Source organism: Ambystoma mexicanum, chromosome 4p (genome assembly GCF_040938575.1).
Source record: "Ambystoma mexicanum isolate Mex_15411 chromosome 4p, UKY_AmexF1_1, whole genome shotgun sequence".
NCBI lineage: Eukaryota > Metazoa > Chordata > Amphibia > Caudata > Ambystomatidae > Ambystoma > Ambystoma mexicanum.
This window is the reverse complement of record NC_090927.1, coordinates 52,016,768-52,032,266: the sequence shown is the minus strand read 5'-3', so window position 1 is coordinate 52,032,266 and position 15,499 is coordinate 52,016,768. Positions and strand designations below refer to the sequence as shown.

The 15,499-nt window shown below is 47.1% G+C and overlaps 1 protein-coding gene across 2 annotated transcripts in view; it reads left to right on the top strand.

Moving 5' to 3' along the window:
- Window positions 1–15,499, top strand: part of LOC138452978 (zinc finger protein 300-like) — a 154,167-nt gene that overhangs the window by 102,033 nt on the left and 36,635 nt on the right. For both annotated transcript variants that reach the window (XM_069605351.1, XM_069605352.1), the window contains exon 4: window positions 1,329–1,439. In XM_069605351.1, coding sequence (XP_069461452.1) covers window positions 1,329–1,439 — 111 coding nt within the window. The remainder of the gene's footprint in view (window positions 1–1,328; window positions 1,440–15,499) is intronic.

The window sequence follows — 15,499 nt, the reverse complement described above, 5'->3', positions numbered from 1 at the left end:
ATCCGCGATTACAGTACCAGCTTCACACGCTCATTAGGTATCGATAATGTCCTTATCGCGCGCCTTGGTTAGTTTCTGCGCCGCTACTTGCTCTGTGGTTAATGATGTTAGCACGCGTATGTAGTTACTGGCAAGAGACCAATTTCTTCAGTACTTTAACCAAGTCACATTTACTTCAATGAAACTGTTTTGCTGCAAACGCTTAAAATCTTGTTTTATTTCACTGAAATAACCAGTACCTTTTCAGGCTAACTATATTACATCTGATCTCTTCACATGTCTATAATCGGACAACAGTTTTTTCATTTCTCAAGTTTAAATCTGAAAGTTCACTTATCTCAATTTTCTGCTCGGTTGCTTTTGCCTTCTCGCTGGTTCTGTCTTCTCTAGTTACAGTCTTTAAATCTTCTGTGGTTCGTCTTCTGTAATTCTCTGACTGCTGGGACCTGCTCTGGCTGAAGTCTGAATGAAAGGCAGTTTGGAATCTTTTGCAAGATCTCAAACTGCATCACAACTATCTCCCAGCCAATCAGTGCGACATGCCACTTACTCCATATTGGACTGGGGTGACACCAGATTCCTGAAATTAGGTTAAGGAACAATACCAACCCAGGAACCTCACACGTTTATTTATTTTATTTATTTGTTTATACCGCGCCGTAAGCCGCAGGCATCTGGGTGCCAACATTTAGACGTAGGAAAGGTATGATACAGGCCACGGGAAAACATTTAACACAAATATGCTGTCAGCGGGGCGTCAGTCTAACTCAGGGGGAAATGTATTTGAAAAGGTGGGTTTTGAGTTTTACTAACATAAACTCAATAGGCAACACCACCCCTCTGCCCGATACCTGCCTTGAACAACTTGACCCTTCTTCTACTTAGAAAGAATTGGGGAACTCTGACATAGTAGGTGAGTTGTGGGCAGTCGAGCACTTACACTTACCACTTACACTTATCAGGTGACCTTAACTGATTGCAATGAGCTTTGAACTAGGAACACCCCAACGTCATGCCCTGATGGGAGATACGATGCTTTCTGTGTTATGCATTATGTGAGTTGTCTGATTCCTGGACCAACACTGTTCTTCACCCTAGGATGATTGACCACTGATTGGAGCACAATTGCTTCCAGAGACCGGCCCTCCGCCACCACCCTGCTCATGTCTCTGGCCAGTGTCAATGCCTCTCCATTCTTTTCTAAAGAATAGGGCGACTAGCAGAGTATAGAAATGGGAGCTAAGCATTTGTTTTCTGACGTGTCTGAGACACAACAGAAATCCAGTTGACCTAGTTCCTTGCCTAATTTGTTCTTCTTTTGGTACCAGGTTATGCTATCCTCAACCCAGGCACTTTGTTCCGGATTAAGAAAGAGAAGGTGTTCCACCCTGATCCATGTGATCTGAAGAGGAAAGGGAGAGATCTCTGTGACTCAACAGGTAAGTGACAACTCTAGCATGTTATGAAGGACACTGTACCGATGGGTAAGAAGTAAGAATGAGTTGAAAATTGAACCCAACATGGAGAAAAACTATTTAACTGCATTTGATTAGAAGGGATTCCAGACTGGAGGGTTCTTATTTTTGTGTGGGAAATGGAAACTCATGTGGTTCAATCATGGTTATTTATTCTGGCCTAGTGTAAGATTTTGACTCTGAAAAACCGCACAGGGGCTCAAGTCAGCTGACACTGACCTCCCACCGCCTTCACTTGTGTACGAGCGCGATATAAATAAAATATCAATTCAATTCCTACCCTGAACCAACTCTCTCAGCGATATGTACTGGCATTGACCTCTCCCTACCCTCCTACCCTGAACCCACTCTGAGCGATGTGTGCTGGCACTGACCTTCCCCCACCCTCCTACCCCTGAACCCACTCTGAGCGATGTGTGCTGGAACTGACCTTCCCCCACCCTCCTACCCCTGAACCCACTCTTTGAGCGATGTGTGCTGGCACTGACCTCCCTCTCCCTCCTACCCCTGAACCCACTCTTTGAGCGAAGTGTGCTGGCACTGACCTTCCCCCACCCTCCTACCCTGAACCCACTCTTTGAGCGATGTGTGCTGGCACTGACCTCCCTCTCCCTCCTACCCCTGAACCCACTCTGAGCGATGTGTGCTGGAACTGACCTTCCCCCACCGTCCTACCCCTGAACCCACTCTTTGAGCGATGTGTGCTGGCACTGACCTCCCTCTCCCTCCTACCCCTGAACCCACTCTTTGAGCGAAGTGTGCTGGCACTGACCTTCCCCCACCCTCCTACCCTGAACCCACTCTGAGCGATGTGTGCTGGCACTGACCTTCCCCCACCCTCCTACCCTGAACCCACTCTGAGCGATGTGTGCTGGCACTGACCTTCCCCCACCCTCCTACCCCTGAACCCACTCTTTGAGCGATGTGTGCTGGCACTGACCTTCCCCCACCCTCCTACCCCTGAACCCACTCTGAGCGATGTGTGCTGGCACTGACCTTCCCCCACCCTCCTACCCCTGAACCCACTCTTTGAGCGATGTGTGCTGGCACTGACCTTCCCCCACCCTCCTACCCCTGAACCCACTCTTTGAGCGATGTGTGCTGGCACTGACCTTCCCCCACCCTCCTACCCCTGAACCCACTCTTTGAGCGATGTGTGCTGGCACTGACCTTCCCCCACCCTCCTACCCCTGAACCCACTCTTTGAGCGATGTGTGCTGGCACTGACCTTACCCCACCCTCCTACCCCTGAACCCACTCTTTGAGCAATGTGTGCTGGCACTGACCTCCCTCTCCCTCCTACCATGAACCCACTCTGAGAGAATTGTGCTAGGGGTTAAGTGAAGCTTTGAAGTGGTCTGCCGGAGCTGAGGACCTTTACAGTGTCTACTGTGAGAAACATGAAGGTGTCTCCCTGGCTAGTCCCGGGGGTTCTGTTATCCAGGTGGCCAGGACACGGCCATCGTTATTGGATCCAGTTCCTGGGGGTGGACCAGTGAGGAAGGATCACCTGGATGGGGGGGCCTCAGGGAGTGGAAGTGGGACACCGACTGCTAAAACGCGGTATCCCCCTTCTTTCAACACCTTTTCCCCATCCTACCACATAGGACATTCAAAACCACTGACCCCACCCGCTTTTCCCGACACGAACACTTTTGCACGACACACCAGAGAACGGACTAACACCAGAGCCGTTTACCTGACATGTCCCAATACAAGTGTCAGGCAAAGTCAGGCAATTGATCAGAATCACACACACCTGATGGCCCTTTCCCTTCCCCACAGGGATAAAAGGTGGAGCAAGAGAGCACAGTACGAGCAAGGCAGACCGCACAACGAGACAGCTATCCAGACCCGGCAGTTCAAGAGGAGGAGAAAGGCAGCAAACACTGAGAAGAGGGCGAGGAAAGACACGACCTTGCCCTCTTCGACAAAACCCTGTGAACCCTCAGCTGAAAGAATCGTAAGGCCGAGGACAATAGCCCAAGTGTGCTGCAGCAGATGTCAACGGTACAAGGAGGGTGTCGATGCTGATAAGCGGGAGCAAGGGAAATTCATGCTACCGTGGCACCAGCCTTGACTCTAGTTACGAGGAAAGCCAAGCGGTTCATCACAGCCGGTGAGGTAAGGGGAGTGCCGATAAAAGCCGGGCTGTGGTGAATGAAAGACGCCAAGTGGAAAGTTGAACCAAGTTCAAAGAACTGTAAAAGTGTTGAGGGGAGACCAGCTGTAGAGGGAACCAGCACCACGTGGGTGCGAACTCAAAAGACTCTGGTCAATCTCCGTCTGAGTGACACTACAAATACCAGAAGGCCGTAGGAGAGCCGCCAAGATAGGTTAAAGTGGTCATACAGGAGGTCAAGCAAAAGCCCTGTACAGTCGAAAGCCTTTGACCTAAGAATTGTGAGAAAGCAAGGGAAGTGAATCTCGCAAACATTTGTGAATGTGAAGTTGACAAGAGTGAACCCGGCCAAAGGATATCCACTGGAACTGTTTAAAAAGACGTTCAGATTTGTGAAGGAAGGAAAAGCCATAGTGAACCCGGTGGAGGGAGGCTGAGAGTAAAAAGGGGTCAGCGCCCGGAAGAAGGGGATACAGGGTTGAAGAATCCTCCCCCTAAGTGAAAGCAGGAAACTAACTTTCATTTGTTGAAGAAACTCTTGTTTTGTTATTTGAATAAGTCAGGCCCTCGAAGGCAAGAGACTTTCAGAAGAAACAAGACTTGGCCATCGACGGCCCTGAGAGCTGCAAGTGGAACTATTGACTCGTGCTGGGAAAGCGCAAGTGTGTGCTGTGCTCCAAGATCCCACCTTACTCTGTGCTCAAAACGTGGGGAAGGGAGATCCAAGCCACCGCATCCTGACATATTATTTGTGAACACTTCTTTCTTTTCTTGAAAACCCTCCCACACCCTTTTTGTATTAGTTGTAAGGTTTGGCAATAGGTTTCTTAGTATAGGCCCTATATAGGTCGACGCTTGCTCCCATCTTAGATTTAGGTTTTGATTAGGCATTTTTCCAACCTGCATACAGTTTAATAAACCCCCTGAACTGTGATCACTTGTGTCTGTCTTTACTGTTGCCACCATGAGTTCCTTGCACTACTCCCCGGAGGTGTGTCCTGAGCGTTTGAGCAACCTGCATCAACCTCATAAGCTCATAAAACCGTGGTACGCAGAGTGGTTAAGTGGAGCTTTGAAGTGATCTGCCGCAGCTGAGGATTTTTAGTGTCTACTCCCCGGAGGTGTGTCCTGAGCATTTAAGCAACCTGCATCGACCTTATAAGCTCATAGAACCGCGGTACGCGGAGCGTTCGCCGGAGGACGACGAGTGAAGACTACTGATTTACACACCTCGAAGTCCAGACCGCAGCTTGGTTTACAGGCCTCATCGGCTTAAGGGACAGTGTTTGGAGTGACTGCTAACCTTGGTATCGCTGCTTGCTATTTGCCATGCATCATGCATGGTCTACGCAGCGGCAAACTAACAGGGCTCAATTCAGTGCCTTTGGCGGCGCCTGAGGGGGATGGCGTTTGGAGCCCTTATAAGCTAATGTCCCCCCATTTGGACGCTAGAGTGCTGCACGGGAGGGGGAGAAAACGCTCTCAGGGGGCTATCATCTGCCAGCTGTGAATTTCCCTGAGGTGGGCACCCCACACAGAGTGTCTGTGACTGCCGGCAACACTACCGGGCCGATCAGTGCTAAAGTATCGTGCTTGCTAACTCACGTGGATCCGAGGACCTATTAGACCGTATGGGCATGAACTTTGTGTCCGATGTGTCCATCTTGGCCCCGGTTGTTTCTTCCTAGCTCGCAAAAAGAATGCAGTTATCCATGGGGGATCGTCCATCACAGCCTAATTTGGGGAGCCCTTTTTTCTCCAGACAAGGAATGGATGAGATTCAGTTGTTTAAGCCTCTACTAATTCAGTCTGTGACCCTACTGCCAGAGGGTGGCGCTTTTGCTATGACATGTGTGGGCTACGTTGACCCACTAAACAGAATACTTCCCCACATCACCAAGCTGCACTTCAGCAGAACCAGCAAAATGGCTGCGCTGGCTCCTGTGAGTACCATTGCATACAAACTGCGTTTTGCAGCGACAAAAGGAGGGCTGCACTGTTTGCCAAGCGCCATTGGGCAAGATGGAACAGGAAGCACCCTGAGAAAGGCTACTAGGGTGTGTTCTTGTTTGTCTTGGAGAAATGGAGTGAAAAAGCAGCACTGCTTTGCTGCAAGCCCAAAGTTCCTATTAAAAAAGGGAATATTTCACCTTTAAAATGATCCTGCTCTGATGCTATTTTTCCCTGTTCTTCATCACACTACTTTATCAAAAAGACCCTGTCATGCCCAGCCATAGTCACACTGTGCTCCATCAGAAAAAAACCTTATTCCTGAATGGCAGGCTGTTTAAGCCAAATCTGAGAAAATCAACAAAAGCTTAACTTCAGCTGCACGGAAAAACGCTTAAACTTATTTTTACAAAATGTCATAAATCACTGCTTGAAAAGAAATTCTAGCTTTCTGTGCACATGTCAATTTCAGGAGACCTTTGCCTTGTACAGACTGTTGTGTACAAGAAGCTAACTATGGCTACAAAACAATGTGGAAGTGCAGATTGAAGAGACAAACCGAATTTGCAAGGAAAATGGGCTTTACACATGGAAAAATGGGCTTTTGCAAACCAGAACAAAAATGCCTGTTTTAAAAGTACCACGATGAACAAAAACTTGTCTGTGCCTAGCAATGTAAAGGGGTTTGTTGCTGGGTACATATAGGCGTTGTTTACTCTAACAGGTTTGTTTTGATCCAGGACAAAATAAAATAAAATAAAAGGAATTAAACTGCATTGGCTGAATTTTGCAAGCTCCAGAACAGGTGTTGCCCTGCTGGCTAAGCTAAGGCTTCCCCCCAAAAGGAACCACCATAAACTTCCAGGACAAGAAAGTGAAAATTACTAGGTTGAAAAACATTGACTGACCAAGACAAAGAAAGTTCACATACTCATCAGACTTTGGTCTAGGCAGGGGCCTCTTACAATAGAAATTCTGGGACACAAGGATGTGAAAAGAAAATCCCATCACCCTGGGACTTCTACAAGAAGCTTCAAAGAAAAACTCCATGACTAACCCTGGACTTAGGGGGATAACCCTGGACTTGGGGGGATGGCCTGGAAAGGCATGGCCATCTTTGGAGGACAATGCTGACCATTTGGTTTAAACAGCTATTTTAACAGGACTTTGCAAAAATGTGAAAAGTTAACAGTTTAAATGTGATTTTATGGGCTTTAATTTACGATGTCATAGACTTCACTGCCACATTGGGAATAGAAATGGCAGAGAATTGGGTATTATAAGGAAAGTATCCATGATGCCATTGCACATTTTTATACTTACATGACTAATGATAATCCAAACCTGCGTATAAAGTTATGGAATTTTAGGCCAAAGGTTTCTCACTAAAAACGACAAAAAGTGTTAGTCTTACAAACTGTAGAGTTGGACTATCATGAGCTACACAAAATACATAATCTGCTCTTGTAATTTGTTAAAATGCTACTGCTGTACAAATGTGCCATTTATGGCAAAACTGGGTTGTGGCAAAATTATCTGTGGGAGGTTTTGAACATTGTGAAACTCACATCATAAATCTGACATCAAGCCCTTGAAACCCAACCAGCTGAAAGCAAGGCGTCAACCATTACCCCTGATTAATCCAGTGGTTTAGAGGCATGCTTAGCTAAGCCTACCCTACCATATACTTCTATGATGTCACCATGCTCTATATGAAGAGTGGGTGACAGAACTAGAGTTTATTTTCCTGAATTTCCTGCGCCCGCGTTCCTGATCTTTCACATTCATCCTGCCAGACTCTAGATCCCACTGCAAAGCCAAAGCATAGCTGATTCTAGATCCCACTGAAAGGCCAAAAGCAGAGCTGACCCTACTCCTGCTAGGCCAAAGCATAGCTGAACCATCTCAGCAAAGGTCTTGATCCGGAAATCCCACTAAAATCCCATTAACCAGGAGAAAAGCTGTGGTACCTTTAGTATCCTGAGACCAGACCGGCTTGTCCACTACCTGCATCCAGCTGTTCTTGCCATCCGGTAACCAGACCTTTGCCCAGCTGTCTTTTGACAGGAGAGTCCGCTATCCGGTGACCGGAATCTTTTGTGACCAGAACCCTGACCGTTCCAAACTCCCAAAATTCAAGCATGGACTGTGAGTATTTTCCCATCCCAGAGAAACACATAGTCTTCCCATCTTGATTTTGTCTTTGTTCCCCTCTCTAAGTGGTTCTATGTGATTTCATCGACGGACTTTTCATCGCAGGGTTTTTTGCCGCAGATCTTTTTTCGAATTTTTTTTTATTTTTTATGTTTTGTTTTTTTGGGGGGCGGGGTTACCCCCCAAACCCTCCATCCATTTAATTATTTTAATATTACCCTAGACACACCAAATTTATTTAATTTTTAACCCCCCAAAAAAATCGGGTTTTTTTTCGAAAAAAATTTCGCTGCAAAAAACCCTGCGATGAAAAGCCCGTCGATGAAATGACAGTATACCTTCTACGCAACCCTGATAACTTGCCCACTGTCAGAATCCTCTGTGTATCTTGTCCTTGATCTCCAAGCGTTAGCGCCACTTTTCTCTGTCTGACATAGATCATAAGTCATTAGCAATATTTTGATTACATTAATTTTCCCTAAATAAAAGGGGGTACACTGCGTGAAGGGTTACAACTGCAGTGTAACATTTATATTCACAGGTGGCGTTCCTGTTTTCTTAGCGATTAAATCCAGTTTAAGTAAAATATGCCTTTAATTTTAAAACCGATTTATTTTTTCTTTTTCACTGCTCTATTTTCCTAAAAGCGAACCTCTCTCTTCCTTCCAAATCCCTCTCAATTCCCCAGCTAGAGACTTCCTTTCACGTCTATAGTGTCCCTGTGATATATATCTATTCCCCAGTCCAAAAACTGCGTTGTAAATCCAAGTAATTCACCAGTTTTTCATAAAATTCTTTTGTCCATTTAAACGGGAATTGAGAAAATGCAACTTTCCAACGTGTGAATTCGGCTGCAGCATGTTTTAACTTTCCACTTGTTTTTGAATTGTATGCCTCTTGTTGATCCCTTGCCTTGTGATTGCTAGTGTTTATGCATTCCTTTTGTCATGAGATCATATTTGTCTCAAAGATTTAACCGCACATTAATGATTTATTTGTCAATTTCCGAATGTCATTTCATGCTATTGCAAAGGGTTTTAAATTATTACCTGCTGCTTCTTTCTACCCACTCAGAATTCGATTAGTTGTGGGTTGAGGGAACATTGCAGGGGGAAAACCTTAACTTGGGTGCTATCTATCCTAATTCAAAAAGTGTTCCTGTTCAATTGTGCTTTGGATATGTTCATGTAGAAGGTTAACCAAGTGTAGTTCAGTAGTTTTATTGTAATTATCACCCCCATTGGTCATTGCTGCCCAATATTAGAATATGTGTGATTTTTGTGAATTCTAAAAATAAATAAATATTGTATTTTCACCAACCGGCCTGGTTCATGGTCCATTGTGACTCGGGGTATTTGTAAAATTTGTAAAAGGGGGTGTGAGACGGGTCGGGTATCGGCTCAATTTGAATTCATTGAAATTAAAGAAAAAGCATTCCTATTGAGTGCCACATCACAGGATAAGACCAAGGTTCCTGGTCCGGTCTGTGACGCCCGATTGGTATTCTTAACACATGTCATGTCTCGCCTAACTTGACCGATGCCCATAACTTTTTTAATGAGCCTGGCCCTTCCTCAGTACGTTGCTCATCACCTTTATCTCAAGTGATATTTAACTATGACCACAAAGATCGTCCAACTCTGAGACATGATAGTCAGGCTCAGGAGTAGCCAGTGGTTGATGCCTTTTTTTCCCATTCTTTCAAGGCTATTGGCTACTATGGACAGAGGTCATGATTCTAACATGTATGAACTGAGAGAAGTGCGGTCATCCTTAAAATGCTTAGTTGCCAAGGTCAATTTCATTGAAGGCTTCATTTTGGCCTTGAGTGCTCCCGGAGTTATTTGTAAGAATTCCTTGGTTGGGGGGGGGAGCTCTTACTGTTCCTAATTCGGTTTCTGATGCCGTGCAAACTTCTCTTGCTGACCATAGTCCATCTTTGGCAATGATGGGGGAGCCACCGATTATGGTTGAGGTGGAGCCCCCAACATACAAGGCCTAGTACACAAGTCTAATGAAACTCAAGCTCCCGTATACCATTCGCCTCAGAAGAGCTTTACTCGTTCTGTGGCATTAAACACTATCATTGCTGCCTCCGCCAGAGTTTGTGGGGGTGGTGTCTTCTGCCCTGGTAGTTTCTGCTGGTGAGCCAGTAATGTCTCTTGAGGCGGGTCGTAAAAAAATAAAGAAATCTAAGAATGCTAAAAAATCTAGTTTGGTACCCCTTCTAAATATTAAAGGCCCCCCGAAATGTTATGATCAATTGTTTTCTCTGATGACGTTGATTCCCCTAGAAGGTCTTGTGTGCCCTTAAATTCTCTAGTAAGTGCATCCGCCCATACACTGGAGGGCAAGTGTAAGCAAGGTAAGGTCTGTGATCAGAGTCGGGAGGCTGTCTCCGGCCAGTCCTGTCCTTCTAACCCTGATGTTAATAGGAATTTGCTGATCACGGATTATCTTAAACCGAAAAGCGCAGCACTGGCTGTTAAGGGTTTGATGTGTTCTCCTTTTCGACCTACTCAATTGAGTTTGAGGAGGAGGCCCTCCTTTCCTTCCCTCCGGAGCAGCGTGAGTCTTTGGCACCGACTTTGGTATCAGGAAAGAAGAGTGTGAGGGCATTAGGTAATCAGACGTCCCTAAAACTTGATTCTGCCTTTGTTAGATTGCAGCCGACTGCCCGCTCCTTTGAGCCGACCGCAGTAACTTCTCAGTTAACGTCCGATTTTATCTGTACATTTCTATACCATGGAAGAAAGGACACTGTCCTCATTGCGGCCGTCTGGCTCCGGAGGATTGACCACAGGGCTAGATGGGGCGCCTAATGGCCACTCTAGGGTTTCTACCTTTAGACTGCCTGTGATGGGGGAGGTGCTCGTTGATAAACTAGGGGCGTTGCTGTTAGGGTTGGAGCCCTTGGTTGAGGACGAGCTGTGCTACTTGTGCCTGAAACACACATTTAAGGTTAAAGAGCTTTATAATAGAATTCCTTATTATTTTATTTATATCTTTTTTTGGGGTTCCGCATGTAAAAAAACAAAACAAACAAAACAAAAAAAGGGGGGGGGGGGTTGGGGTGGAACCCCCCCATTTCAAATAAAAAACGTATTAAAAAAGAAATTCACATTTTTTTTTACATTATTTTTTCAATTGTTTGACTTTTGACATTTTTGCATTCGATTTTATGACTATAAACCAAGCTGAATGTTTGTAAAATATGGGCTACTCGTTGTCCGAGGATTGGTCATATGCTATTCCTAAGGACTCCCCCCAGGGAGGAGATGGTGGACCTGAGCATAATCCACGCAAACCTCCGACCATCAATGTAAAATTGGCTCCAACAACTGCGTCTGATGAAGGTTCCTCTCAGACGCATAAGCGTGTTGTCTGGTCACATATTAGATCTTCTTTGCATGAGCATAACCAATCACAAAGGGGTCCTAAATGAATTACCCCCGTCAGGATTGTCTCTTGGAATACGCATGGTTTCTTCCATCTCCGCTCTAACGAGGACCTATGGAAAGAGGCTGACTTGATTTGTATCCAAATATCATTTGTTAGACACCCCACATATGGATGGCTTTTCCGTCCTGTAAGAGCCAGCCAGGAAAGGGCCCAAAGGTAGGCCCTATGGTGATGTAATTAGTACCTGGCACGGTATTCCTGGCTCTAATATTAAATACTTGCTTGTGGGTCATCCTGACATTTTAGGTAGTAAAGGAACATGGCTGGACCCTTCTGATGAGGTTTGAAGGGTGCTTATTGTTTTAAATATTTATTACAATCCTGTATCAACACTTTTGGCAGACACTCCTACCACTATCCCTCTGCTACTCCTACTCCACCACTACTACTCACAATCTACTTTCGCACTTAAACCCTCCACAGATCCCCTCCTTATAGTAGCCTGCACACTCCTTTCGCTCTGGTCTCTCGGACGTCCTCCATCACCTCCTATCCTCACCCAACTAGCCCACCCTAAAGCATTCACACAGGATTACGTAAATACCCCACTCCCTCCCAGGCGTGGACACTTACTTTAGCAAATACCTTACCTGACTCCAGGGGGTGGGACAGGGGAAGGCTTAAAAGGGCTGGTAAGCCCCACCCCTTTTTTTTTTTTTTTAAACTTTTATTTTTATTCAGCTTGGTAGGACAGATACAGGTGAGCAACAACAGAGCATGTAAAATCAAACAATTTAATACAACATAGTCTCATAGAACAGGTCGAGGGGCTCGCCTCGCCGACAAGGGGGAATAGCAAGACAGTGCAAGACCCGGTAGAGGGCCATTCGGGGGAGAGCTGGGGGTCAACAAGAGGAAGGCGCTGGGGATGTAGGACCTGAGTCGGTGTCGGGGGAGGACATAAATGATCGGAACTTCAACCAGATGTCTCTGGGCCTAGAGCAGGCGGGCTGTTGTACCGCCCAAGATTCCTCCGTGTCGGAAGCCCAAGTGACCGCTCTAAGCCACTTTGCATGCGTCGGAGTGGTAGGTCGAAGCCAACAGAGTAGTATCGCCCGAACAGCCAGAAGCATACAGAGGCCAGCCAGTCTCCTAGAATCTTGGTGGAGGTCGGGAAAGTCATGGAATAGGCATTTCATTGGGGTAGGGGGGATAGGATGGTCAAGCATAGACGAGATGGTGGAGCAAACGGCGTCCCAAAATTGGGTAAGGCGGGGGCATGACCATATCATGTGGAAGTAGCCGGCTCCATCAAAGCCACATCTAGGGCATCTAGGGGAGGAATTATTCGAAACACGGTGTAGTCTGGTTGGGGTATAATGGTATCTGTGGAGTAGCTTAAATTGGATTAGTTTAAATCGGGAGTTGAAGGAGACCCTCTGGATACGTGAGCACATATGGGACCACCGGTCTTCGGTCATTTCCACACCAAGGTCAGACTCCCAAGCAAGCTTTAGTTTAGAGAATGAAGGGGGCGATCTGGATTGTACCAAGGTGTATAGTCTGGAAGTTTTTCCCCTCATTGGGCAAGGTGAGGTCAATTCAGTGATCGCCAGCTCATCCGGCGGCAATGCTGGGAAGCATGGGTACTTATGTTTGAGGACTCTACGGAGGGATGAATATTGAAGCCATACCGAGGGACGCTGTCTGAGGGGCGGAGGGAGGTCAGGCCATTCTATGAAATTACCATCTACAAATATGTCTCGGAGCAATTCAAATCCTGCCTCAGCCCATGTGCGAACAACCGAAGGGGGAACCTGTGGGATTCCCGGGAGAAAGTTCCAGATCGGGAAGTTACCATGAAAGGGATGGGTGGTGCCCAATAATTGCCACGTTTTGGATAGAGCCAGAGATGTGCACCTCACCGGGTCTAATGGGCCCGATTAAATTGGGATAGGTGCGATCACCAGGGATCTAATATCGCGGTCACCAACCGACAATCTTTCTAGCCTGACATGGGGAGGGGGGTCAGATATGTTGAACCAATGTGCAATGTGTTGAAGCTGGGCTGCCAGCCAGTACTTGAGAAAGTCGGGTGCACCGAAGCCCCCCAACTCCATTGGTGAAGCCAAGAGTCTTGAACTTAAGGCGGACTGCACCGGAGTATCAGAGGAAGGTGTTGAGGGTTTGTGTCAATGTCTGAAAGAACTCACCTCCCGGCCATTGTGGGATATTGGCGAATCTATACAATAGCTGGGGGAGTACCACCATCTTCAGTATTCCTACCCGCCCTGCCAGTGAAATAGGGAGGTTGTTCCAACCCTGAATTTTTTGCGTAAGATTTGTGAGGTATACTAGATAATTCTTCTCGAAAACCCGATCAATGTGTCGCGACACCACTACACCTAAGTATGTGACCTCAGATTGGGCCCACGTGAATCCAAGAGTATCGGGAGGGGGGAGTGTGCTGGGGTGAGCGGGAAAAGAGTTGATTTAGCGCAGTTAACCGTCGGGCCAGAAATACGGCCGAAGAGGACAACATCTTCCAAAATTGGGGCAAGGTTGATCTCAGGAGAACGAATAAAGAGTAAAGCATCGTCAGCATATAGGGAAACTATATCCGAGACCCCGGCGGTGCGTAGGCCTTTATGGGAATGAAATTGGCGAAGCATGTCCGCGAACGGTTCCATCGCCACAGCAAATATTAATGGAGAGAAGGGGCAACCTTGTCTAGTACCTCTAGCTATTTGGAAAAGAGAAGAGCAGCGGTCCTCGGTGCGGACTCTGGCCACGGGGTTTGAATATAGTAGCTTGACCCAGGAAAGAAACGTGGGGCCGAATTTGCATTTAAAAAGTACTCGCCAGAGATAACTCCATGAAACGGAATCAAAGGCTTTTTGCATATCGAGGGTGGCGGCCACTGCGTGAACGTCCGGACTCACCCTGCTTATAATATTGAAAAGGCGCCTCAGATTCAGGGAGGTAGAGCGACCCGGAATAAACCCCGCCTGGTCAGGATGAATGATATGTGGCATGAAGGGGGCCAGGCGTAAAGCCAGTAGCTTAGCATAAATCTTGACGTCGCAATTGATTAGCGAAAGTGGACGGTAAGAACCGCATTGAGTGGGGGATTTACCCGGTTTTAACAGGACGGTAATGGTGGCTTCGCGGAGCGTGGGGGGGAGCTGACCCGCCACCAACGATTCCTCCCAGAGCGCGACCAAACGAGGGAGTAGCAAAGTCTTAAACCGTTTATAGAACTCAACCGGTATACCGTCAGATCCCGGGGATTTGCCTGATGAGAGGGAATCTATCGCCTCCGAGAGTTCCAAGGAAGTAAATGGGCTCTCAAGGGCTTCGATGGTACCGGGGGAAAGAGCCGACAGGGGAAGCTTGTCCAGAAAGACGTCTATTTCAGCTATGGTGGCTTTATCTGCGTTAGCATACAGGGATTGATAAAAGGAGAGGAATTCGGAATTAATATCGCCAGGGGAAGTGGCCAGGGATCCATCAGGTCTCTCAACGCCAGGAATGGGGGGGGGCACCAAACTCACGGCGGAGAAGCCTAGCAAGGAGACGAGACGGGCGTTCACGTTCACCATATCTCCTTGCCAGTCCAGGGTTATCGAGAAATCTCTGCTCGCGATCCGCAAGAGCGCGGAAGGTGTCTAGCTCCGTGCCGATCAAAGCAAGGGTCTCAGGAGTTTGATTTAATGAATATTGGGTCTCCAGCTCAGACAGTGTGGCTTCGCTCTCGGCGATCTCCCTACGGATGGTTCTAAGGATGCCATTTTCTTTAGAGAGGGCGATGCCTCTGATGTAGGCTTTAAAAGTTTCCCAGAGGGTGGCCTGTGATGAGACGGAACCGGAATTGATTTCAAAGAACTCCTCAATCGCCGACTCCAATTCCGAACTGAAGACCGGGTCGAGGAGGGAGAGTGGTTTCAACCTCCAGTGTCTAGTACGGTCGTGATCCGAGCCCCAGGATAGGGTAATAGTCACTGGTGAGTGGTCGGAAAGAGTCCTGGGGAGAATCGACAAGTTTGAGATGCTTCTTATGAATATATCAGAGACCAGCCATCTATCAATGCGGGAAAAGGAATCATGCACCGAGGAATAGAAGGAGAAGGTGCGGGAGTCGGGGTAAAGAAGCCTCCATGCATCAAACAGGGCCAGGCGAGGAAGTGAAGAAAGTGTAGCATATGCGGCCTTGGTGAGGTGACTGGGACGAGAGCCAGATCTATCGAGGTCCACATCAAATATTGTGTTAAAGTCGCCCCCCCAGAGAATAGGCACCAACGGGAATCCATCCAGAAGGGACGCAAGATGTGTGAAAAATTCGGGATCATCGATGTTGGGACCGTAAATATTAAGTAGGATCACTTCCCTATTCTGC